Raw genomic sequence first — 24,743 nt, forward strand, 5'->3', positions numbered from 1 at the left:
CAATAGCATAAACAAATCACTTGTAAAAACGTCAAGAAATAATGTTAAACAACGAGTACGGGTAGGATCCCTCAAATCCCAACAAATCTAGAGTTTAGCCAACCAAATTCATACTAGAAATCAACAATCTATGCAAGAGAATAAAATACTGAATAATAAAATACTAAATATGACAATGGAAGACGGCTGCGACGCTTGGAATTCTCGAGTTCTTCGAAAGTCTTCCTTGCTCCTAGCCTTCTCGCCCAGAAAAGTGATGAAAATATGATGAATAATCCCCAAAGAGGCGCCCAATCTCGTGTATTAGGTTAGTGGTCTTGGATAGAGTCCATGAAAATAGAAACAAATCTCGCAGAATCTTGCTGGATCGCGTGACTCGCTAGGGCGGTAGGTTTTGACCGCTGGGGCGAGTGACTCTCGGGTAAAAATCTTTAGCCTTCTCTCTAGTCTCGCTGGGGCGGCCACTTTTGACTGCCCGAGCGAGAGATCTTCTGTTAAACTCTCCTGTCCAGGCTAGCAGTCTCGCTGGGGCGGTCAGTTTTGACCGCCCTAGCGAGAGGTCTTCTGTTCGAAATCCTCGGTAAGACTAGAATGCTCGCTGGGGCGGTCAGTTTTGACCGCCCTAGCGAGGCTTCTTCGTTGTTGTGCCCATTTTCTGCCATATTTTGTTTCATTCCTACAAAATACCAGCAAAACACACGAGATCAGTCATATGCTAAATAATGCAAACAAAATGCAAGAATAAACTAAAACAAACTAATATGATGTATGAATGCGACTCGAAACAAACACTAAAACACGTAAAACGAGTCCTATCAACCATCGGTTTGAGGGTGGAATGCTGTACTGAACAATAACTTGGTGCACATCGCTGCATGCAAGCTCTTCCAAAAGGATGAAGTAAATCGCGGGTCTCTGTCAGAAACAATAGAAACTGGAATCCCATGCAGACGAACTATCTCCCGAATATACAATTCTGCATACTGAACCATGGTGAATGTCGTCTTAATAGGTAGAAATGAGCTGATTTCGTAAGACGATCACTATCACCCAAATGGACATTCAATCCTTTCACAGTCTTCGGCAATCCCACCATGAAGTCCTAGTGATATTCTCCCATTTCCACTCGAGAATAGGGAGTGGCTTTAATTTCCCCGCTGGTCTCAGATGTTCTGCCTTGACTTGCTGACAAGTCAAACATTCGGATACGAATCTCAAAATGTCTCCCTTCATGCCTGGCCACCAATACAACAACTGCAAATCTCTATACATTTTTGTACTGCCCGGATGAATGGAATATGGTGTGTCATGGGCTTCCCTCATAATAAGATCTCTCAAAGAATCGGCACTAGGAACCCATAGACGGTCTCGATAACGGACTAAACCATCCACCACTGAATATAAATTCCGGCCCTTGGCTTCATCTCTAGCTCTCCACTTTTGCAACTGCTCATCAGTAGACTGTCCGTCTAGGATTTTATCTCTCCATGTCGACTGGACTGATAGTGTGGCAAGATTAGGGGCCTCGCCCCTAGCATATACTTGCAAGCTCAAACCGCTGCATCTCGGACTGCAACGGTCTCTGAAGGGATAGGTGAGTGATAACTGCTGCTTTTCTACTCAATGCGTCTGCCACAACGTTTAGCTGTCCCGGATGGTAGCTAATGTCACAATCATAATCCTTCACTAACTCAAGCCATCTGCGTTGTCTCATATTCAACTCCTTTTGGGTGAAGAAAGTACTTCAAACTTTTATGATCGGGGTGAATATCTTGCACTTCTCCCCATAAAGGTAGTGTCTCCAAATTTTCAATGCAAAGACTACCCCCGCTTGCAAGCTCAAGATCGTGAGTAGGGTAGTTCTTTTCATGGATTTTCAACTGCCGACGACGCATAGGCGATAACTCGGTCGTTTTGCATCAGAACTGCGCCCAAACCAAGTTTAGAGCGTCGGTTTAAAGAACGTACTCCCCTTGCCCCGATGGCATAGATACACTGGTGCTGATATCAAGGCTTGCTTCAACTTGTCAAAACTGTCTTGACACTCGGGTCCCAAATAAACTTTTGCATTTTTTCTTTGTCAGGCGGTCATAGTACCGCTATAGATGAGAACCCCTGAATAAACTTGCGGTAATAGCCAGCTAGTCCCAAGAAACTGCGAATCTCGGTGACACTCTTCGGCACTGGCCACTCTTTCACTGCCTCTACCTTACTCGGATCAACTTCCACCCCACTGCTGGAAATGATGTGGCCTAAAAATGCAACTCTATCAAGCCAAAACTCGCACTTGCTGAATTTTGCAAAAGCTTCCTGTCTAACAGTACTTGCAGTGCGGTTCTCAGATGGCGGCTATGCTCCTCTCTGCTCTTGGAATAGATCAATATGTCGTCGATGAAGGACAATAATAAACTGATCCAGATACGATTGAAATACGCGATTCATGAGATCCATGAAGATCGCTGGCGCATTGGTCAACCCGAATGGCATGACCATAAAGTCATAGTGCCCATATCTAGTTCTGAATGCTGTCTTATGGACATCTGCTTCTTTCACTTTCAACTGATGGTATCCCGAACGCAGATCAATCTTAGAGAAAATCGATGCTCCTTGCAACTGGTCAAATAAATCCTCGATTCTTGGCAGTGGATACTTATTTTTTATCGTGACCTGATGAGCTCTCGATAATCGATGCAAAGACGCATACTACCATCCTTCTTTTTCACAAATAATACCGGTGCGCCCCATGGAGAGTAACTAGGGCGAATGAAACCCTTGTCTAACAAGTCCTGTATCTGATCTTTCAATTCTTTCATTTCTGCAGGTGCTAGACGATAGGGTGCTTTTGATATAGGAACCGTGCTCGGCACTAGATCAATAGAGAATTCCACCTCTCGATCGGGCGGAACGCCAGAAACGTCCTCAGGAAAGACGCTAGGAAAATCTCTCACAATGGCAACATCCTATAACTTCTGACTGATAGACTCCTGAGCAGTAGTGACGCATGCTAGATAAGCTGAGCATCCTCGCTTAATAAGCTTCCTCGCACATAAACAAGAGATAACGTGCGGCATTTGCTTGTTCCTCGCCGCCTCAAAAACAAAAGGTTTACCATTAGGCGGTCGAATAGACACTGATCGCTGACTGAAATCAATCGAAGCTCCATTCACTGATAGCCAATCCATCTCAAGTATAATATCGAATTCGGGCATAGGGAGTACAATAAGATCAGCCCGAACTATATTTTGAATAAACGAAGCTCTAGATCCTTGACAATTTTAGACGTGAGCATCTGATCACCGGATGGAATCGAAACCTTGAAACCCAAACCCATATCTTGAGGAGTAATATTCAGTCGCTTGACGAAGGTTTCAGATATGAAGGAATGTGTAGCTCCTGAATCTAGCAATGCATAGGTAGCTACACCTAGAATGATAATCCTCCCTGCGGTGAAAGATGTCTTTTCAATATTTTCGAGTTGAAACTTAAGGATTTTACTATCATTAGTTTCCCCAAATTCAAGAAAATTTCGCGTTGAACTTAAGCATTTCGTGAAAATTGTACTTTAGCCCTTACATTTTTGAATTTTATGCATTCTAGTCCCCCAATTTTGGATAATTGCACTATGGCCCTTAAATTTTCGGATAATAACAATTTAGTCCCAAAAAAATTTTTCGGAAATTACCCCTTAGTGCTCATGGTTTCGGTATTAGCAATTGAGCCCTTAATGTTATGATTTATTACGCTTCGGTCCCTTAATTAGCGAAAATTGAATCCTAGTCCCTAAGTTTTCGAATTTTGCACTTTACCCCCATGATTGCGGAAGTTGCATCAAAATCCCTTGCCACAAATTCGAACAACCCAAAGATTAATCGGTTATGATATTCTTTAATTTGGCCCTAAAACTTTTTATTTGGAAACATAACATCCTTATCATAAAATAAGTCATCAAATTCATAACATTTTCTAGGGTTCTTAAAATCATAACTTAAACCCCACTAAGAAGATCATGCGACCTAAGTTCCACTAAGTTAAATCTTATTTTTCCCAAATCAATCCTAGTAACCAATTTAACATTTCATGCAAGAATAGACAATATAAAAATGTTTAAATAACTAGGTTACATGTGATAAGAGTCATCATCATAACATTGTTGCGTAGAGAAGGACGTAGACCATCCATAAAGTGCCTAAGCTTTTCTGCAGGATCTCTCGCAATAAGGGGTGCAAAGTGACAACCCCTATCAAATTTCTTCACAAAGTCGGCAACAGACAAGTCTCCCAGTCGGAGGCTCATAAACTCCCTCTTTAGTCGGCCTCTAACATCCGCAGTAAAATACTTCTCATAGAAAATTTCTTTGAATTGTGGCCAAGTGATAGTAGCAAGGTTAACATCATGCTCGACCCCTTCCCATCATAGTGAAGCATCATCCCTAAGCAGGTAAGTGGTACACCTCACACGGTCAGCATCTCCCATATTCAGATAACGGAAGTGTACCTCAAGAGGGTGGATCCAGCTCTCGGAATATCATGAAATCACATAAAGCATGTAAAACTTACAACTTTGAGGCTTGACGACTGACCTTCCCGGCGCTGATGGTGGCACAACCCTTTACAGGACCTTTGCTCTGATACCAACTGAACGTTTCATGTTCTTTTGTTTAAAATGTACTAGAATTTTTTTAAAAAAAAATTCGGCCAACTCAAATAATACATGAAAATATTTTTATAAAATATTTTGTAATTATTAAAATAAACCTCAATCAACTAGTACTTAAAAATTCGAGTGAAATTGTCGTAAAGTAAAATCGTCTACTGTTTTTCCAAGCCTAAAAAGCAATAAGTTTGACAAGTATAGCCCATACTAAACCTCTCAAAAATCTCTCAAAAGCATAAATAAAAATCATAAAAATCTTTAACTTAAATCATAAAGCATAATGCGAAAATGTAGCACTGGTCCTCGGGTTGTGTACACCGTCAGTCCAGTAGTATCACCCATCAAGACCTCTTTCAATACCACCTGCATCCATCACACCTAGTGAGTCTAAAGACTCAACACACCAAATCTTTGTAACAAATAATACATAATAAAACCACATGCACAGTGAAAATACTTTTACGTAAAATAACATTTTCGTGATATGCATAACATGAACCTCACCTTTACCTTTTTCCTCAATCATAACATGACATCATCTTTTCATGATCATAAACATTATCTTTTCCTTTATTGAATTCAGATCGTTAATTGTGACTTTCCTCAATCCTCAAGAGTCGATGGTACCATCTACATGAAACCACAGTACTGGGCGACGGGGACATCAGCGACACATGATCGTCAACTGAGCCTTGGCTTATCCTCAATCATAACCTCATATCCTCAAATCCTCACAGTCACAATTACTTCACTTTCATCAAGGTTTTCATCACTTTATAAAATCATGCATAAACATATTTTCTTTTGAAACCAAGCATGCACCATGTATTTTAAATGTCAACTTAAATCATAAAATTTCATGAAAATTTAAAATAAATCATAAATAAATCCTGAACATTTCATAAACATGTAAAAATGATCATAATATCATAAAAACAGTATTTAGGGCACTTTCATGACCATTACAAATTTTTAGGTGTAAAAAGATCGTTTTACCCCTGGACTCGACACTTTTTGTTTCTGAATTTTTTCTTGATTTCATGACTCTAACATGTCCCAGATAATTATTTAAGCTTATATGAATTTTTTCTTAATTTTATTTGGCTTAAAACTTAGACTTTTTCAATTATCTTTTCTTGATTATTTTAACGGTGTTTTAATCCCGAAAAATACCAAACTTTAATATAAAATTCCTAAATTCAAAATTTAGTTTTTTTATATTATTTTAGCCCTTATGGATCACGGCCCGACCCTCGTGAGCCGTTTTCCAAAATTTCTTCATTTTAAAACTCATTTTGACACCTAAACTTCGACCCCGAGCCATCTCTTAATTTTCCCGAGTTACTCCCGAGCCATGTCGAACCAAAACTTGCCCAACATGTTAAATTAGCCTACTGGACTCTAAGGTTGTCAAGACGACACCCCAAAACTCAAAAACGAAACCCTTCCTTGACGTGCATAAGCTGGCCGAGAATCATGTGCTGCATGGTTATCACGTTTACGATTGTGTGAGTCCAGCCGACGCTCTACCAACCAAACCCAATCCATGGACGCTTACTTAGGACCCTAGTGAACCTTCCTATCCCAGCCCGTGCCCCCACGAAACGAGCCTCCATTGCCTGAGAGTGGCGGGAACCCTGCACAAATCTGTGCAGGGTTCTCGGGTGGAGTCCTAGCTGCACTAGAACTCTTCCCGAGCCCTCGCTTAGGCGCGAGACTTCATTTGTGACTCGTCATTTCCGAGCATTCCAGAGTGTTTCAGTCGTTTCTGTCGGGTTTCTAGGCTTTTCCCGAGGTTCAGGCACTAGCAGAGAGCTACTGGTGTTGTAGCGGAGCTGTGCTCTAGTTGGGAGCTAGTGGCATCAGTGGGCTGTCTACGGACGCAGGCTTTGTTGATAGGGCTGATCGCTAGGATCTGCTGGTGTGAGGTACGAAAGTACTATCCGAGATATCCTGGTTGAGTATACATTCATATATGTGTTGCATGATTATTTGCTGCATTGATATATGTCATATGATGCATGCTATTATGTCACGCTTTATGATGCATGTTGCATTTCATGTTGAGCCGTATCTCCTTCGAGATAACCTTTGCTGTTGAGCTGTATCTCTTTCGAGATAAGCTATATCTTGTGGGGCCGCTCAGCCCTGTCTTGTGGACGCATGGACACCGAGAGTACACAGTGGCCGACGGGTCCGGAGGGCTTCGGTGATCCGGGACATTTTAGGTCCACGTCTGATCTTGTAGTGGATGCAGTGACCCAGAGGAGTACCGCGCGGCACTATCCACTTGGCGCCTCTAGACTGAGCATTTTGAGATCTTTTGTGACTCCTGTTTCTTGACTACCCTGGTATCATATCATAGCATGTGCATTTCATATAGGCTTGTATACTCATACTTTTGTACTGGGCGTTCTTATCGCTCACGTCCTCGGTTTTGTTTATCTTGGACACCCCATTCTCACGGGGCAGGCATCAGGTTGGATGGCTCAGGAGGAGGTCGAGGAGGACGTGGAGTAGACGGTTGAGTTAGTTCTTCATTACTGTTCTATTTCGATATGGTTGTATCAGATATTTTCAGTTTAGTTTAAGTATTCTGGATTTCGATTGAGTTGTATAACTTTCGTTCATTGGCCTTTTCCGCGTTTATCTATGATTGTTATTAATTAAGTTAAATTGCATGCTTAGTTCTTGATTAGTAGGTGATTCTGGAACGGGTCACTACACCTAGCATGGCTAGGAATCTCACCCTGACTCCTGACAACCCTTGGCCGTGTCCTGGTCTCAGCCAAGACCAAGCCCTACCCTGAAACGTGACACCCGATCGTTCAAGTTCATGACAGCAGCCTACGTTTTTTGTTTCCTTATTTCCTTTTGGTTTCTGTAGATGGTGGGTGGGTGGGTGTGTGTGGCTTTGTTTTCCTTGAAACCTTTACCTAAACATCATATAGCATCATGGCAGTCCCTAAACACAATCAAGACGTGGCTTGGTACATAAAAAGCATTAGTTCATAGCATATACATGAGAAAAACGAATTTCTGAAAATAAAACTTCAAGATCTTCATGCATACATTAATTAAATCATTAATATGATGTAATGGATGAGAAAAAGAAGATTTAGGCGTGTTTTTGCGTCGTAAACGCACGAAATACCGATGACGACGAAGAACGGAGAGAACCGAGGCTTGCTTCCCTTAAAACTTTGGAGGAAAAATCAGTTCCCCTCGGCCGAGACCTGCTGCTGCGCCGAGGGAGAGTTTTTGTTTTGCACAAAAAGGGTGGCGTTAGTTTTTTTTGAGAGTCTAGCTTAGGGTTTAATTGTTTTTATATGCTAATCCATTTTATTTAATAGGCCTAAGACCTTAACTCCTAATTAAGCCCACTAGTGCAAGTTAGGCTTAAAAAAAATGTTTTCATAAAAACAATTAGTGAATTAAATAGCCGGACTGCTTAAAAGATTGAATTTTAGTTAAAATCCAACATCGATAAAAATAAATCCCGGCGTGTAAATTCATCTCAAAATTCCTTGTTTTAAAAAAAATAAGAGAAAATCATCACCCTTATATTAAATAATTAAAATTAATTATTTAATAAAACATTTTCACAATTTTCAGCCCTTGGTCTCCGTTCCTCGATCGTCCCTTGAACGCCCTTTTTTTTAAAAAAAAAACAATTTCATGCAGAATGACAATAAAATCGTAATAAGCATGTATGTCACATAATTTAATAGCAATTAAAATAAATTACTCATTTTTTTTTCATATTTCTTTGATTGGCATGCAGTTGGATTACGTCGTCTTAATTTTGGACCATACAAGTACAGAAATATTAGAAATCATACATTCAGATATTTGTTATCCAGATATGGACATGTAAAGTCCGAAATACTTCATCTCCTTCATTGATGATTATTCACGATACGTGTATATCTACATGCTTCATAATAAAAACGAAGCACTAGAAGCCTTTAAGGTTTTTAAGGCTGAAGTGGAGAAGCAATGTGGAAAACATATTAAGATCGTGAGAACTGATAGAGGTGGAGAATATTATGGTAGATACACTAAGAATGGACAAGCACCTGGTCTGTTTACGAAGTTTCTCCAAGAACATTAGATTGTTGCCCAATATACTATGCCTGGTTTTTCGGACCAAAATGGTGTAGCTGAGAGGAGAAACCGAACATTATTGGACATGGTGAGGAGCATGTTAAGTAGCTCAAAACTTCCTAAATCCTTGTGGACTGAAGCTCTTAAGACAGCTGTGTATATATTAAACCGAGTTCCAACTAAGGTTGTCCCAAAGACGCCATTTGAGTTATTTAAAGGTTGGAAACCGAGTTTGCAACATATACGCGTTTGGGGTTGTCCTTCTGAAATAAGAGTTTATAACCCACATGAAAATAAACTGGACCCAAGAACTATAAGTGGATATTTCATTGGGTATGCCGAAAAATCCAAAGGTTACAGATTCTATTGTCCATCTCACAACACTAGAATTGCAGAATCAAGAAATACAAAATTTCTTGAGAATGATTTGATTAGTGGGAGTGATCATTCAAATGACATAATTCTTGAGAATGATCACATTAATTCACAACCCTCTTATTCAAATGATAGATTGGTTGTTATTCACACCCCTCAAGACCAAATGGGTGTTAGACAACCAGTTACTGAAGTTCCACAAATTGCTGATGAAAATCCAGTGGATCAAGTTGTTAATGAAGAACAACAAGAAATTGTTGATCAACCAAACAACCTAAGGAGATCTACTAGAATAAGAAGATCAGCAATATCTAGTGATTATGTTGTGTATTTACAAGAATCGGACTTTAACATCGGAGCCGAAAATGATCCTGAAACGTTTTCACAAGCCATAAGTTGTAATGAGTCAAAACTATGGTTTAATGCTATGAAAGAAGAGATGAATTCTATGGCAGTTAATGGAGTCTGGGATCTTGTTCAGTTGCCTGATGGTGTAAGAGCCATTGGATGTAAATGGGTCTTCAAAACAAAGAAAGACTCAGTAGGCAACATTGAAAGGTATAAAGCAAGACTCGTTGCTAAAAGATTCACTCAGCAGGAAAGAATCGACTACAAGGAGACTTTTTCTCCTGTATCTAAGAAAGATTCTCTTCGTATCATTCTAGCATTAGTTGCACATTTTGACTTAGATTTACAACAAATGGATGTGAAAACAGCTTTTCTCAATGGAGAACTAGAGGAAGAGGTTTATATGAAACAACCTGAAGGATTCTTCTCTAGTAATGGTGAGAAATTGGTTTGTAAGCATTAGAAATCTATATATGGATTGAAACAAGCTTCCCGTAAATGGTATTTAAAATTTCATGATGTTATCTCTTCATTCGGATTCGTTGAGAACCCCATGGATCAATGTATATACCAGTGGGAGCAAGATTTGTTTCCTTATTCTATATGTGGATGATATATTACTTGCAACCAATGATAAGGGTTTGTTATATGAGGTGAAACAATTCCTCTCTAAAAACTTTGATATGAAGGATATGGGCGATGCATCTTATGTCATTGGCATTAAGATACATAGAGATCGAATTAAAGGTATTCTAGGTCTGTCTCAAGAAACCTATATCAACAAAGTTTTAGAGAGATATCGGATGAAAGATTGTTCACCAAGTATAGCTCCCATTGTGAAATGCGATAAATTCAATTTGAGCCAATGCCCAAAGAATGATCTAGAGCGGGAACAAATGAAAAACATTCCTTATGCTTCTGCTGTCGGAAGCTTGATGTATGCTCAGGTTTGCACTAGACCTGACATTGCATTTGTTGTTGGGATGTTGGGAAGATATCAGAGTAATCCAGGTTTAGACCATTGGAAAGCTGCAAAGAAAGTAATGAGGTACCTTCAAGGGACCAAAGATTATATGCTTATGTTCAGACGAACTTAGAATTTGGAAGTAATTGGCTACTCTGATTCAGACTACGCTAGCTGCATTGATTCAAGAAATCCACTTCAGGATATATTTTCATGCTAGCTGGTGGAGCTGTATCTTGGAGAAGTGCAAAGCAGACATTGATTGCTACTTCCACTATGGAAGCAGAGTTCGTAGCTTGTTTTGAGGCAACCTCACATGGTGTATGGTTGAAGAGTTTCGTTTCAGGGCTTAGAATTATGGATTCTATATCTAGGCCATTAAGAATATATTGTGACAATTCAGCTGCTGTTTTTATGGCTAAAAATAACTCATGTATTTTGTTCTCTCCTATGGTAAATGAGATATATGTGTCAAGTGGGAGAATGTAAGAAAAATATGACACATATTAGAAAGGAAGAAGAACAGACGTGTAGGAAATGGCGACGGCCATTGCCTACAACTTTTGACGAAAACTTTTGACAAACGTGCTCAACTTCAGAAATTGAGATACGTACACGTTTCTTCTTCTAATATTCAGACTCCCTATTTTTCTCGTTGATGGTATGAGATGCATATAAATAGAGATGATTGAGGTCCCTAAGCATACACACCTCATAAAGAAATATACATCATCTATTGAGAGGGTGGAGTGCTTAGAAGGCTTCAACCGAGAAGAAAAGCAGAGAAATCAAAATTTTCAATGGTCGGAGGTAATACTCGATTTAAGCTTCTGTATATTATATATCATGTTTATATACACGTAGAAACACGATTTTGAGAAAAATCTCTAACACAGCATCCCATGGTGGTATGATGGTTACGAACAAAAATAAAAATAAAAATTAATAATAATAATTTTTAAAGAAGAAGAAGAAAAGGAAAAAGAGTGTTTTCTTGTCTAAGGGTCGAAGATGGAGAAGAGCCGCCAAACAGAAAGTGAGATGGCCGCTTCTTGCAAGGCCCGGCCCATTCTCTTTATTTTTCAAATCCAGAGCTCGGACTTGGATTTTGGGCCCCCGACTCCCCGCCTTCTCTTTCGTTCTCCGCCGCAAAGAGGTGGAGCAAAAACTCAAATGCCGATCCCGGCGGAAGTAGCACCTGCGCATAAGTGTTCTTTTATTGTATTGAAATTGAGCACCAAGTAGTAAGGATATTTTTCAACTCCCGTTTCTCCAGCGGAGCTCAAATGCCTAAGTTTCTGAGAAACCCACGTTGATAATGTATAGAACTCTTGGCGCACAGCGCCATATATACCGTTCTTGCATTTCTATCTTTGTCAGATCCGGACTAATTGATCAGGCAGTTCAGGTGTTCGACGAAATGTCCTCCTCGGATTGCAGAATTTTTCCGATAGATTACAATCGATTTCTCGGAGTTTTGGTGAAAAACAAGCGTTTCGAATTGGCTGAATATTATTATAACTCCATGAATCCGAAAGGGTTCTCTTTGAATTCCTTTACTTATTCAAGATTTATTTCCGGGTTGTGTTAAGTTAAGAACTTTGAGCTTATTTACAGGCTTTTTCATGATATGGATACCATTGGTATCGTTGCTGATATTTGGGCTTATAACATTTATTTGAATCTTTTGTGTAGTGAGAATATAGTGGATGATGCTTTGAAGGTGTTGAGAATAATGGGAGAGAAGGGGCGAGAACCTGATAAAGTAAGCTATACTATTATAATTAGTGGATTGTGTAGAGTCAAACGATACGAGGAGGCCGGAGAAATGTGGAAAATGATGATCAAGAAAGGGCTGGAACCGGATAACAAGGCATGCAGGGCACTTGTGCTGGGATTAAGTGAGAGTGGACAGGTTGATTTGGCTTATGAACTCACAGTGGGGAATATGAGGGGAAAACTTAGGTTTGAGACGGTAATCTATAATGTGCTTATACACGGGTTTTGTCAGGTTGGTAGGATTGACAAGGCGCTTGCTATTAATCACTCATAATGTGTTGTTAAATTATTGTTGTGGTCACTTAATGTTAGATGCGGCAGAAAAATTAATGGAGAAGATGGAGAAGGGCGGGATGAAACCTGACAGTTACAGCTACAATGCGCTCCTAAAAGGTCTCTGCAAAGCCAGCATGATAGATAAGGCATACATGTTGATAGTAGTAAATAAGATGGAGGGCAAAGGAGTTGTAGATGTTGTATCTTACAACACAGTGATACATGCACTTTGCAAAGTTGGTCGTACCAGCAGAGCTTATAAACTCTTGTGGGAGATGGGGAGGAAGGGAATCTTTCCAGATGTGGATACATTTAGTATTCTCATAGATGCCTTTCTGAGAGAAGGCAACTCAAGTGCAGCCAGGGACCTTGTTGAGCAGATGACAAAGATGGGTCTAATTCCAAGTCGTGCATTATATACCATTATTATTGACCATCTATGTAAGACAGGTAGAATAGGAATGGCTCACAGTACTTTCCATGATATGCTAGAACAGGGAGTTTACCCTGATGTTGTGTCCTATAATGCTCTCATCAATGGATATTGTAAATATTTTAAAGTTAGTGAAGCCTTGAATCTATATGAAGAGATGCAAACTATAGGTGTTTATCCAGATGATGTGACTTTCAAATTGATTATTGGGGGTCTCGTAAAGGAAAATAAGCTTTCCTTGGCATGTGATGACTGTGAAGCAGGTACAACGTTTGAGTTTACAGTCGGATTCTCTCATGCAGATTCACCGAACTGAGATGAAAGATGCTGTAGATAAGCTAAACTGTTGAGTTTGTGAGAGAAAAATTGCTTTCTTGAGTGGAGTGACGGGACAGCTTGGTTCCAACTCTTTTGGTCAGATCCAAATCAGGCTAAAGGGCCAGAAGAAAATATCAATTTACTTGTATAGATATTTTTAAGAAGTTTTCCAAATTTTGCTCTCTATCACGGAGCATTGGGTGAAAATTTTTACGATTTCTAGATTAATACTTCTTTTACTAATGATGGATGCAGGAATGAAGCTTAAGTCTTACCCTGGTGCAATGGGAAATTTTTGGGTGCAAAGAGGTGGCTGCCATTTGTTCACACAAGGCTCTAGGTTGTATTGCCATCAAGCATGTGGAGGACTTTTGGCCCCCTTCCCTGGAGGCAAAGTGTCTCAGGCTCTTCTCGGTTCTCTTCTCCAAGTAACAAACAATATGGTTGCTTTTAAAAAAATTGAGATCCACTCACTTCCCTGCGCACGCACACAGAGAACAGGAAGGGATATTATTTACTTTTTGCTACTTAAAAGACTGGTATTTGATGTGATATCTTTCGTGCGTGTAGATGCTCTGGTGCTTATATTTTCCTCGAGTAGAATTGCTGTATTACAGATATCTGGCCGTTTGCTTGCCTCCTTATGAAGACGTTGAAATTTGAGCGTGAAAGTTTCCATTTTCCTGAAAGGAACCTCCATGGATCATCATCCACGTATCATCGCAATCAAGCGTAGAGGTTGCGTTAGTCCATCTTGATCATATCATTTTTTCGGAAAACAAATTCCTTATTTTTCTTGCACGTAATTTAGTTCTGTAAATTATTTTTTATACGTTGATTCTGTAATTGGTTGTGTGGTACATCTACCTAACCTTTAAGTTTTAAATCTAATATTTATTTACATGTCATTTTTGTGATCAATCACTATTATTTTGGGAAACATACATATGTGAGAATAATCACACGCACATACATATTGTAAAATTAAAATTATTATATTTTATTAGAGTATTGTATTTAAGAAATTACCTTTTCCATTCTTATTGAAACCTTCTTCCAATATTTTTTTCCCTATGCGTATATAGTGTCCAGCGTTACGAAATCAGAGAAACCCGTGGAAGAGAAAATTTATTGAAATTAATATTTTTGATAACATATTGTTATTAAAATAATGAACGGGAGTGGATTATTAGTAGCCATGGGTGACTAAGTAAAATCTCTAATAACATTTTTTTTTTTTGGAAAAAAAACATATAAAATCTCGTTTCAACTTTTCCTTGGGTAATCGTATAGCTCACTTCTTCGATCGTCAAAAAATTATTTTATCAATCAACTTGTCCTTTTCAATTATGACACGATTTTCCACAATGCTATCTACTCTTATTTATGAATAGGTAAACAACATCAATTTACATAAACAGATCAAATGATTTCCTATTAAAACTTTTTAGTTAATTTAAATGTTTAAAAAATAATCTTTAGAGCATAGTTGTGACACCAATTCCGGAGGTGATTGCTTAAACCATGTTACACTATTTGACCACAAGATTACGATCAAAATATATTGTTGTCACTTGGTATGAACAATATGTTCAGAATTAGAGGTGTGATCAACACTCCCAAATCAAAAGTAGAATTGATCTATGGTCAATTAGTATGCCACTTCTATGAATAACACGTAATGCTGTTTCGTTCTTTCTTTTTTCTATTATAGATGATCAAAAAAATACAAGTAAAATTTTGGTTATGACCATAATCCTAGGAAGCTGCCAAGGGCAATGGTTAACACTTGTCGGACATATGGACAGCTATCCGAGTAGTTGTTTGTTGTCGATTTTTCAACACTCTTAAGTGTACTTGTTTCTTCAATTTCTAAAAACTTTGGGAGGATCTTCACTATTCAAGCGGATGAAGCCAAATCAGGCAACATTTCTGAAAGCCTTCGGATTCTATTAGTCCAGCAATACTAATTGGGAACCATGATTGATGGATGAGTAACATTTCCCAACATTCAACCTTTGTGTTCTAGTTGCCGAGTAACACTAATTGATACACATGATCGATCAGATTAACTGCACATCAATAGATTTCGAAATAATGGCTGAACATCAAAAAAAATCATTCGAATCCAAGTGGCCTCTCAGCTGCAATCCTTCTGGTTCCTTCTTGAACCGGCTTGACTCTACGTAATTAATGATGGATGTTTTCACCTTGATCAGCTTTGCATTTACTGAATCTGAATTACCCTCTTTTAGTGCTTTGAGGAAGTCACGAGCAATGATCCTCAGCAACTTCTCAAACTGATTTCTGTATCTTCGGTAAAGAGCGTATCCTGACATCTAGACGTTCTTAAATGACTACATATCATTATGCATAAAATATTGAAAAATATATGTGAAAAGGCAAATGCCAGCTTACTTCAAGAAAATGTTGTAGTGCAACTGCTGTATAAAGATTAGCCGGGAGAGAATTTAGAAACCGTGCAAGCCATGCCCAACCTTCTTTAAGTCCATGGAGATTCTGAAAGCCACCAATTTCAGTCTGCCAAAACAAGAATATCAGAACCCAATCTTGTCTCGTACCATTAAAATGCATTGGGTAATTATGGTTAAAAGCTCAAGTAGTCACAGAGCACCCAAACCTGTACTAAAGCTCCATAGAGTCTCATTATCGAACTCAATCTCTCTACATAACTATCAGTGTTTTCGATCTTACCATATATTTCCTTGTAGCCAATAGCTTTGAAATAAGCTTCTCTGGTTTGAAACAATACCTATAAAAGATAACATAAATATGGTATCAATTTACAGCAGCAGCTCTGTCGAAAAGCCAAAAGAGAACAAGAATGTTTCTGAACTTAAGAGTCCAATCAAGCCATGTGACTCTTGCAGAGAACTTAAAAAGTACATGAAACTGCCCATACTTTTGCATCAGCAAACCATAACAAGGAAAAATCGAGAACAAACAAAAGACAAGTTCTTAAAATATTGAGTTAGATTTATTACTGGAGAGTATTCTACATATTTGGGCACAGTGTACATGCAAACTCTATTCAACTCTGCCAAGAGAATGTCCAAAGCCAATGGAATCTGTATTCAATAAAATAAAATATTATCAAATGACACATTATCCAGGATCAACATGCTAAATTGCTGCTTCAATGGACACAAGCATACAAATCCAGACACGGAGAAGACTTATCTTACACAAAAGAAGAGAACATAAAAGGACTTCTTAGCAAACAATTGATTTCATGATAACAACTTAGAATAAATTTATAACAAGTAGTATGGAATTCTTCACAGCAGAGTTTACCTTGGAGGTGACAAGAACAATGACATGACTACAGGCAAAAATGAATCCGTCGCTCTTTTGAGAATTTTCACAGTTGAAGACCACCTGTAAAAATCATGACTCCCTAAGTAAGCACATATTTATTAGACATTCTCTGAACACGATGATGAAAGTTTCCTCCGCTTATAATCTATTAAATATCAAATTGGTTCTGCAATCAAACAAAGAAATGAAAACCGGTAACTCCTTCAAGTGATACTCAACAACAATACCTTTTCTGCAAAGGACATGATACTGATGGAATGGGGATATTCTGGACTACTGATTAAATTGAACAATTCATCTGCTTTTGTTCTGTTGAAAAAAAAATGCAATTTGCACATAACATAAGATTTTTTTTATCAGAGGAAAATAAAAACTAATGAACAGCAAAGTAAAAGACTTACTGGTTTGTTAAAATGAAAGAATGATAAGATCCGACTGACCTGACATTTTCTACAGTAGCATAGATGGTTTTAATCAGCCTATTGAAATTCTGTCCAGTTCTTCGATTACCCTGGATAGGACAGACAATTGTGGTTCATAAATGACATATCATCGACATTGTGCTCATGGACATCGTAGAGAGATAATGAATCAGAAGAACCATCAAACACATTACTCTAGCATTCGGTGATCTATTCAAAGTTGCGACCACCTTATGTGTCTTGCTTATTTTGCACAAACGATTCTATAAACCTGTAAAGATATTTAAATGCATAGTACAGTAAAATCTAGTAATTTGAAATTCGAATCATCCTTAGTGATTTACCTGATCAGAACTTTCTTTAAGAGCCCCGTTTTCTATAGTTAACTTTTCATAAATACGTAGTCTTTTTTTCTCCAATTCTAAAGCATTTTTTGAAGCTCTTGTCATACTTCTTCCTGCCAAATAGACTCAGTTGAAACTTCAGATTAGAATGGCGAAAAAGTCAAAATTCTTGTTTATCAACATAACGTCCCACATACCTGATAATGAAACATGTTTCTTATCGTCAAATCTGGTAGGCACGACCTGCCCAAGAGTTTCTATCCTGGGAACACCATTTCTTAAAGTTTCAACAGCATTTTTGGTAGCAGCTAATTCAGCAACTTGATTCTCAGCATGTCTTTTTCCTTCTACATATTGCTTCTCAGCTTCCGCAGCCGCTTTATCTATTTCAGCTCTCTCAGCATGTAGCCTAGCCTACATTGATTCAATCATTCAAATGTACCAGGAAAAAAAAAGTTATTTAAGTTACGAAACAAATAGTGGATGATGGATGCATATTCACATAAGCCTTGCTACAACTAATTTTCTTGGTAAATCTAATATATGAAATGCGTCCATCCATCATTTGGTGTGCAATTTAGTAGCAATTCTTTTCTGAGCAACTTCTCAATAGTTGGAAACTTTCAGATTAGATTTATACACAACATGATAATAAGACATGGAAGACAATACCAAGCTGTGATATCTGAAGATTTTTCATTGACTAAAAGTCCGTTCTCATTTTTATCGTTATACACAAGAAGCTTTGGACAGAAAAACTACACATATGTGAATAACTGTTACATCTGCCTCATTCCCATGGGGGAAAAACAAATTTCCCAAGGGCAACGAATTAGCTGCTGCAGAAGCTGAGAAGGAAAAATATACAGAAATATTTAAATGATATAGGTGCGGAAAGAACCTCTTCTTCGGCTTTGATCTTTTCTTTACATAATTTTTCTTCTATGAGAGTCTTCTCTTTCCTTTTAGCCTCTTCACGGGCTGCATCATCTCTTATTCTTTTCTCTTCTAGTTGTGATATGTGCTCATGATCTCTTTGTACAGCTGTAAGGTGATTATCAAGTGCTTCTGCACTGCCATAATTCAATAAATTCGTAAGAGCAGTATTCTCGTCCAATTCAAATTATCGGAGTAGAAATGATTGGAATACAACCTTAAAAACCTAGCTAAACACTTCACAATAACCGTGAAAATTCATATCAAGGTCATCATAATTGAGATGGAGATCAGATAGGTTAAACAATTTTTGAATAAATTGAATTCATATGCCAATCATATCCATACACCTCAAGGACCCTCCAGTTGTCTTAAGTGTCCTGGAACCTTTATAGTCTCAAAACAGTAACAAATTCAATGAGTTTTGTCAGGTAATCAGTTACAAAAGGTTGCCATTTACTAAGGGAGAAAAACTACACTACAAATGAAGTTAAAAAAAGGAATATCTTCATAGCATACATAGAATATGCCGTGCTAGAAAGTCTCAAGCCCACTTCTATATTTAAAAATAGGAAGCATAACGAAAATTAAGATCCGAGGTACATAGTGTAAAAGGTCATACATTGTACGGTGATATTGCAAATCAAATTTTCGCTCCCTCTCTTGTTGTGTCCTTCTATGCTTATGAATTTCAGCAATTTGAGAAGCAAACTTCTCATTTTCCTTTACCAAATTTGTCTCTAAGGTTAATATTTTATTTCTCACTTCCTCTCGAGTCAAGAAAATGGTAAGAAAGGTCAACAACAACAACAATTAGTCCCACGATGTTAATAGAATGAACGAAAAAATTAGAGCAAGCACACACTAATCCATCAAACTATTTAGAAAGATGGGAAAAGACAGTTTGGTATCATTAACCTCATTATTATCCTTTTCCCAAATCATCTAACACAAATCAAGTACGTCTACTCACCGAAACATAAAGCTGAAATTCATAACTTAGCTCACGGATTGCACCTTCTGCTAACCCCACTTTATCCATCAATTGGCATTGAGCATAAACAGGTAACTCATAATCATAACCGTCACTGCAATAAAAAAATTAAAAAAAAAAAGAAGTGATCAACAACTTGGTGCACACTAACAACCAAGGAAAAAGTCAACTTGTTAATCAGGCTGAGAAAATAATGAATATTTAATACAACAAGCCTATACAAAATCATTATTTAAAAAAAAATTGTCCTTGGGGGTTTTACCAGAAAATTTGTATTTCATACACTGGAGTAACCAAAATGCTAATGTTTATTGTTGAATATCTCTTTCGGACATTTAGTCTACTATACTATTTCACTTCCCTTCATGTAGTCAAGCACAAACCTCATATCGAGTTCTTCAAAAGAAAATTTTCTGCCTGAAACCATGGATGAGTTAACAACCTCCTCTTCAACGTCACTATCAGAACAACCCAATTCATGATCTGACACATGCATCGCAAATCCCCTTGTGTTGCAACGATTTCTGAATGAACAAAGTAAAGTAAAGTTAAGACCAGTACACATAAAATAATGGAGCAAAATAAAAAATTACCTAGGTCGTTTCTTGTCAAAAGGTGCAGAAAAATCTAAACTCGGGATGAGCTTCTTTTCAATTGTATCAAGCTCTGATCGTAAGTCATCAAAACTCCAATCAGGCTGTGGATCGGCAGCTATTCCATTTACATTTTGGGGACAATGAAGTTCCAACTTAATGACTCCCCTGAATGTTGACAACTCCATTCATCAGACTTTGGTCAGAACAAAAAAAAGCCCTATATAGCTAGCATCTATCTCTTCTCATCTTCTTTCCAATAAAGACACACACATATGCAGATTTAGATTATAAAAAAAAAGTCACTAGATTACAAAAAAGCAACAAAATCTACTGGATATTAGTTAAAGGAAAGAAAACTTACATTTTTTCAAGATAAGAGGAAAACGTCGATGGGAAGGTTCAAATAATGACGTGATTATTGATTAAAATATGGCAAATACGAAACACCGAGGCGATCTTTGAGCGCAGCGAAGAAGATGTAATTAGGGCTAACTCAGAGTGCAGAAATTAATTAAGGAAGAAAGAGGTAGAGATGCGGCTTTTCGATGTGGCAAAACAAGATTTTCTTAAATAGATTTGGAAAACTGCCATTATTAATTTTAATCATAAAATAATTAATTATCTAATTAGAAGAAAAAAAATCTAAAAATAAATCCAATAAAAGAAATAATAAAAATATGCAATGAAAAGATATATATTTTAAATTAAAAAACCTAAAACAAAATATAAAACCTTACCACCCAGGAAGTATATAAAAGAAAATGAAAACGTTCTTTACTTGCCACAAGGTGATGGCCCACAGTAGAGGGTGCAGTGCTATGGATTTACGTACCTGAAAATTTCTTCGGAAAATTTCATCACATTGCACTTCGGAATTCTCGGATAAGATCTTGAAAATTATATACAGTTTTATGAATTTTGAAAATTTTTTGAGAAAAGAAAATTTTCATCAAGAAAGTTTCTGAAAATTTTATTTCGAAAGAGAAGAAGAAGACTTCGAAATATGACTGTCGGCAAGTGAATTCGAAAGCTATATGATTCAACGTGCAGTGTGCCAATTACATGCAATGTATTATTAAATATAATAAATGTGAGGCCCACTCATTTAAAACAATGATAGAAATTGTTGGATTTTTTTTATTTAAGAAGACTTCGAAATATGACTGTCGGCAAGTGAATTCGAAAGCTATATGATTCAACGTGCAGTGTGCCAATTACATGCAATGTATGATTAAATATAATAAATGCGAGACCCACTCATTTAAAACAATGATAGAAATTGTCGGATTTTTTTTATTAAAAAATTAAATTAAATTAAATATGGGACCCACGAAAATTGACAAAATTGTCAATTCTCGGTAATGTTTTTTAATTATTATTATTATTTTAATAATAATAATTAATTAATAAATAATGATTAATGTATTATTAGGTTATATTTTAATTCGGTATACATATAACTTTTGGTTAAATAATTTGTACACATTAAAATAATTTGAAGTTCGATGCAATTTTCAATACATTTTAAGAAATTATTTTTGCATGTTAGATATAATGTCAAATATTATGGATAAGTGTTTGATGTGTACATGCAAATTTAATATTATGTTTTCATTTATTTCTAAGTTTTTTAAATGTAAATTGTATTGAAAAATATTTTGAAAAAACAATATTCACATTGTGTTCATATCAAATTATATTAAGTTGTTTATAATTTGAAATGAACATATCAAGTAAGATGTGAATATAATAAAATATTTCAGATATTCACAAATGAACAAATAATCCTCACTTTATCACTACTCTGATAAAAGAGAAAAACTAATGAGGAGCCCACATTTTATGTAAATGTGATCCTCATTTTATCACTACTCTGATTGAAGAAAAAAACTGATGGAATGTAATTGTTCATATTAAGTAAAAATGTGAATATAAAGTTATTTAATATAAAAAATTTTGGCTTATAAAGATTCACATAAATGTGGATAATTAAGTTGAATAATAATTATAAGGTGACGTAAGAAAACATGATCTAAGAGAGTTCTTCATAGACCGGTTTAAACTGCCTTGACTAGCCACTGGTCTCCCTGATGAACATTGCTCTGTCTAGGAGTTGGGTATTTAAAGGGCCTTAGCACTACCCATCTTTCCTGAGAGCACTCTTGGAAAGTGTTGATTGCGAAATAATTATTATATAAAGCATTAAGTAAAGTCAAAATTTTGTCCAGTGAACCGTATAATTTTAAATAATTGAGGAATAACCACAGCATCCTTAATTATAAAAAATTATGCATTAAGTGGATTTGGATCACATAATGGACATCAATTGTAATTAATTATATAAACATAATAAAATTTACACCACAGGGATTTTTATTATATTTATATAACTAATTAGGTTAAAATATCAAATTATATTTTTCTTAATTTACCAACAGGAGTTAAGCAAAATACATTTAGATAGTTTTATCATAAAGTTACAGAAAAAAAAATCTTATTGAATTAAAATTTTAGCCCACTGACAAATTTTATGTCACTAGATTTTTAAAACATGAATTACATTGGTAAAACATGATATTGTCTCAAAATTTTAAGCATATGATATTTTGTGCAGTTATGCAACCTGCGAGTTTTTCTGATATGAAATGTGACATTCCCGATCTAAAGGGCGATAATTATAAAATTTGGAAAGAAAGAATTCTTCTTCAATTGCGGTGGATGGATATTGATTATGCTATACGGAAAGACGAACCATCTGCTATTACTGAAACCAGCATTCCTGATGACATTGATCTTTATGAAAAATGGGAGCGATCTAATCGACTCTGCTTAATGTTCATAAAGACCAAAATCTCTGCTGGTATGCGTGGTTCTGTTGATCAGCATAATAATGTCAGAGAGTTACTGAAGGCTATTGATGAACAATTTCAGTCTTCAGATAAGGCACTTGCAAGCACCCTAATTATGGAATTCTCTTCATTAAGGCTCACCAGTGTGAGAGGTGTGCGAGAGCACATCATGAAAATGCGGGACATAGCGGCTCGGCTCAAGACACTTGAAGTGGAAATGTCTGAGACTTTTCTTGTGCACTACATTCTATGCACTCTTCCACAGCAATATGGACCCTTCAAAATTTCTATAACACACATAAAGATAAATGGTCAATTAATGAATTAATGACCATGTGTGTTCGAGAGGAAGGAAGGCTGTTGATGGAAACAAGTGATAATGTGTTTATGACCACACAAGGAAAGTTTAAGAAGCAAGCCAAAGTTAAGGGAAAAGGGAAAGGAATAATTCCACCCCAACCTGACATTAAGAAAGAATCCAAGTGTTTCTTCTGTAAAAAGACGGGACACATTAAGAAGGATTGCAATAAATTTAAGGACTGGCTTGAAAAGAAAGGTATTCCTACTTCATTTATCTGTTATGAATCTAATATGGTTAATATGATTTATAACACATGGTGGATTGATTCTAGTTCTACAATCCATGTTACAAATACCTTGCAGGGTATGCAAAACCTAAGGAAGCCAATAGAAAATGAGCGAAGCATCTATTCAGGAAACAAGATGTCTTCGCATGTGGAGGCTATTGGGACTTGCTGCCTAGTGTTGAATAGTGGTTATATTTTAAAATTGGAAAAGACCTTTTATGTTCCTAGTTTTTCTAGGAATTTAATTTCAATTTCAAAACTTGTACCCCTTGGTTATTCATTTCAGTTTTTGGATAAATCAATAAATTTGTTTTATAAATCAAATCTTATTGTAAATGGTACAATGGTTGATGGTCTTTTCTCTATTTCTTTACAAAATAATAACACCACTATGCATGTTCAGGGAGGTATTAAAAGATGTGTTACAAATTAAGATTCCTCTATATTGTGGCACAGGAGATTGGGACACATCTCCATAGAGAGAATTAAAAGATTAGTAAATGATGGAGTACTTAGTACTTTAGATTTTACTGATTTTGAGACTTGTGTAGACTGCATTAAGGGAAAGCAGATCAATAAGTCTAAAAAGGGTGCCAAGAGGAGTACTGAAACGTCTCATGTTCTTTTGTTTAAAATGTACTAGAATTTTTTTTTTTAAAATTCGGCCAACTCAAATAATACATGAAAATATTTTTATAAAATATTTTGCACTTATTAGAATAAATTAACCTCAATCAACTAGTACTTAAAAATTCGAGTGAAATTGTCGTAAAGTAAAATCGTCTACTGTTTTATCAAGCCTAAAAAGCAATAAGTTTGACAAGTATAGCCCATACTAAACCTCTCAAAAATCTCTCAAAAGCATAAATAAAAATCATAAAAATCTTTAACTTAAATCATAAAGCATAATGCGAAAATGTAGCACTGGTCCTCGGGTTGTGTACACCGTCAGTCCAGTAGTATCACCCATCAAGACCTCCCTCAATACCACCTGCATCCATCACACTTAGTGAGTCTAAAGACTCAACACACCAAATCTTTGTAACAAATAATTCATAATAAAACCACATGCACAGTGAAAATACTTTTACATAAAATAACATTTTCGTGATATGCATAACATGAACCTCACCTTTACCTTTTTCCTCAATCATAACATGACATAATCTTTTCTTGATCATAAAAATTATCTTTTCCTTTATTGAATTCAGATCGTTAATTGTGACTTTCCTCAATCCTCAAGAGTCGATGGTACTATCTACATGAAACCACAGAACTGGGCGGCGGGGACATCAGCGACACAGGATCGTCAACTGAGCCTTGGCCTATCCTCAATCATAACCTCATATCCTCAAATCCTCATAGTCACAATTACTTCACTTTCATCAAGGTTTTCATCACTTTATAAAATCATGCATAAACA

The 24,743-nt window shown here is 36.7% G+C and overlaps 1 protein-coding gene and 1 pseudogene across 1 annotated transcript; one reads left to right on the forward strand and one right to left on the reverse strand.

Moving 5' to 3' along the window:
- The first annotated feature begins 11,516 nt into the window (after window positions 1-11,516).
- On the forward strand, window positions 11,517-13,179 carry LOC140821139 (uncharacterized; annotated as a pseudogene).
- Window positions 13,180-15,243: 2,064 nt separating this feature from the next.
- LOC140821142 (mRNA export factor GLE1-like) lies at window positions 15,244-19,784 on the reverse strand. The gene is made up of 13 exons (XM_073181556.1): window positions 19,672-19,784; window positions 19,268-19,382; window positions 18,917-19,092; window positions 18,260-18,431; window positions 17,556-17,772; window positions 17,359-17,471; window positions 17,033-17,103; window positions 16,820-16,901; window positions 16,569-16,652; window positions 16,259-16,342; window positions 15,895-16,026; window positions 15,672-15,794; window positions 15,244-15,592 (listed from the first exon to the last, which is right to left on the reverse strand). Exons 1-13 carry the CDS (start codon window positions 19,782-19,784, stop codon window positions 15,362-15,364), a joined length of 1,713 nt encoding a protein of 570 aa, XP_073037657.1. The 3' UTR covers window positions 15,244-15,361.
- Window positions 19,785-24,743: the final 4,959 nt, after the last annotated feature.

The sequence above is a fragment of the Primulina eburnea genome, unplaced genomic scaffold, assembly GCF_022965805.1.
Source record: "Primulina eburnea isolate SZY01 unplaced genomic scaffold, ASM2296580v1 ctg439, whole genome shotgun sequence".
NCBI classification, from domain to species: domain Eukaryota; kingdom Viridiplantae; phylum Streptophyta; class Magnoliopsida; order Lamiales; family Gesneriaceae; genus Primulina; species Primulina eburnea.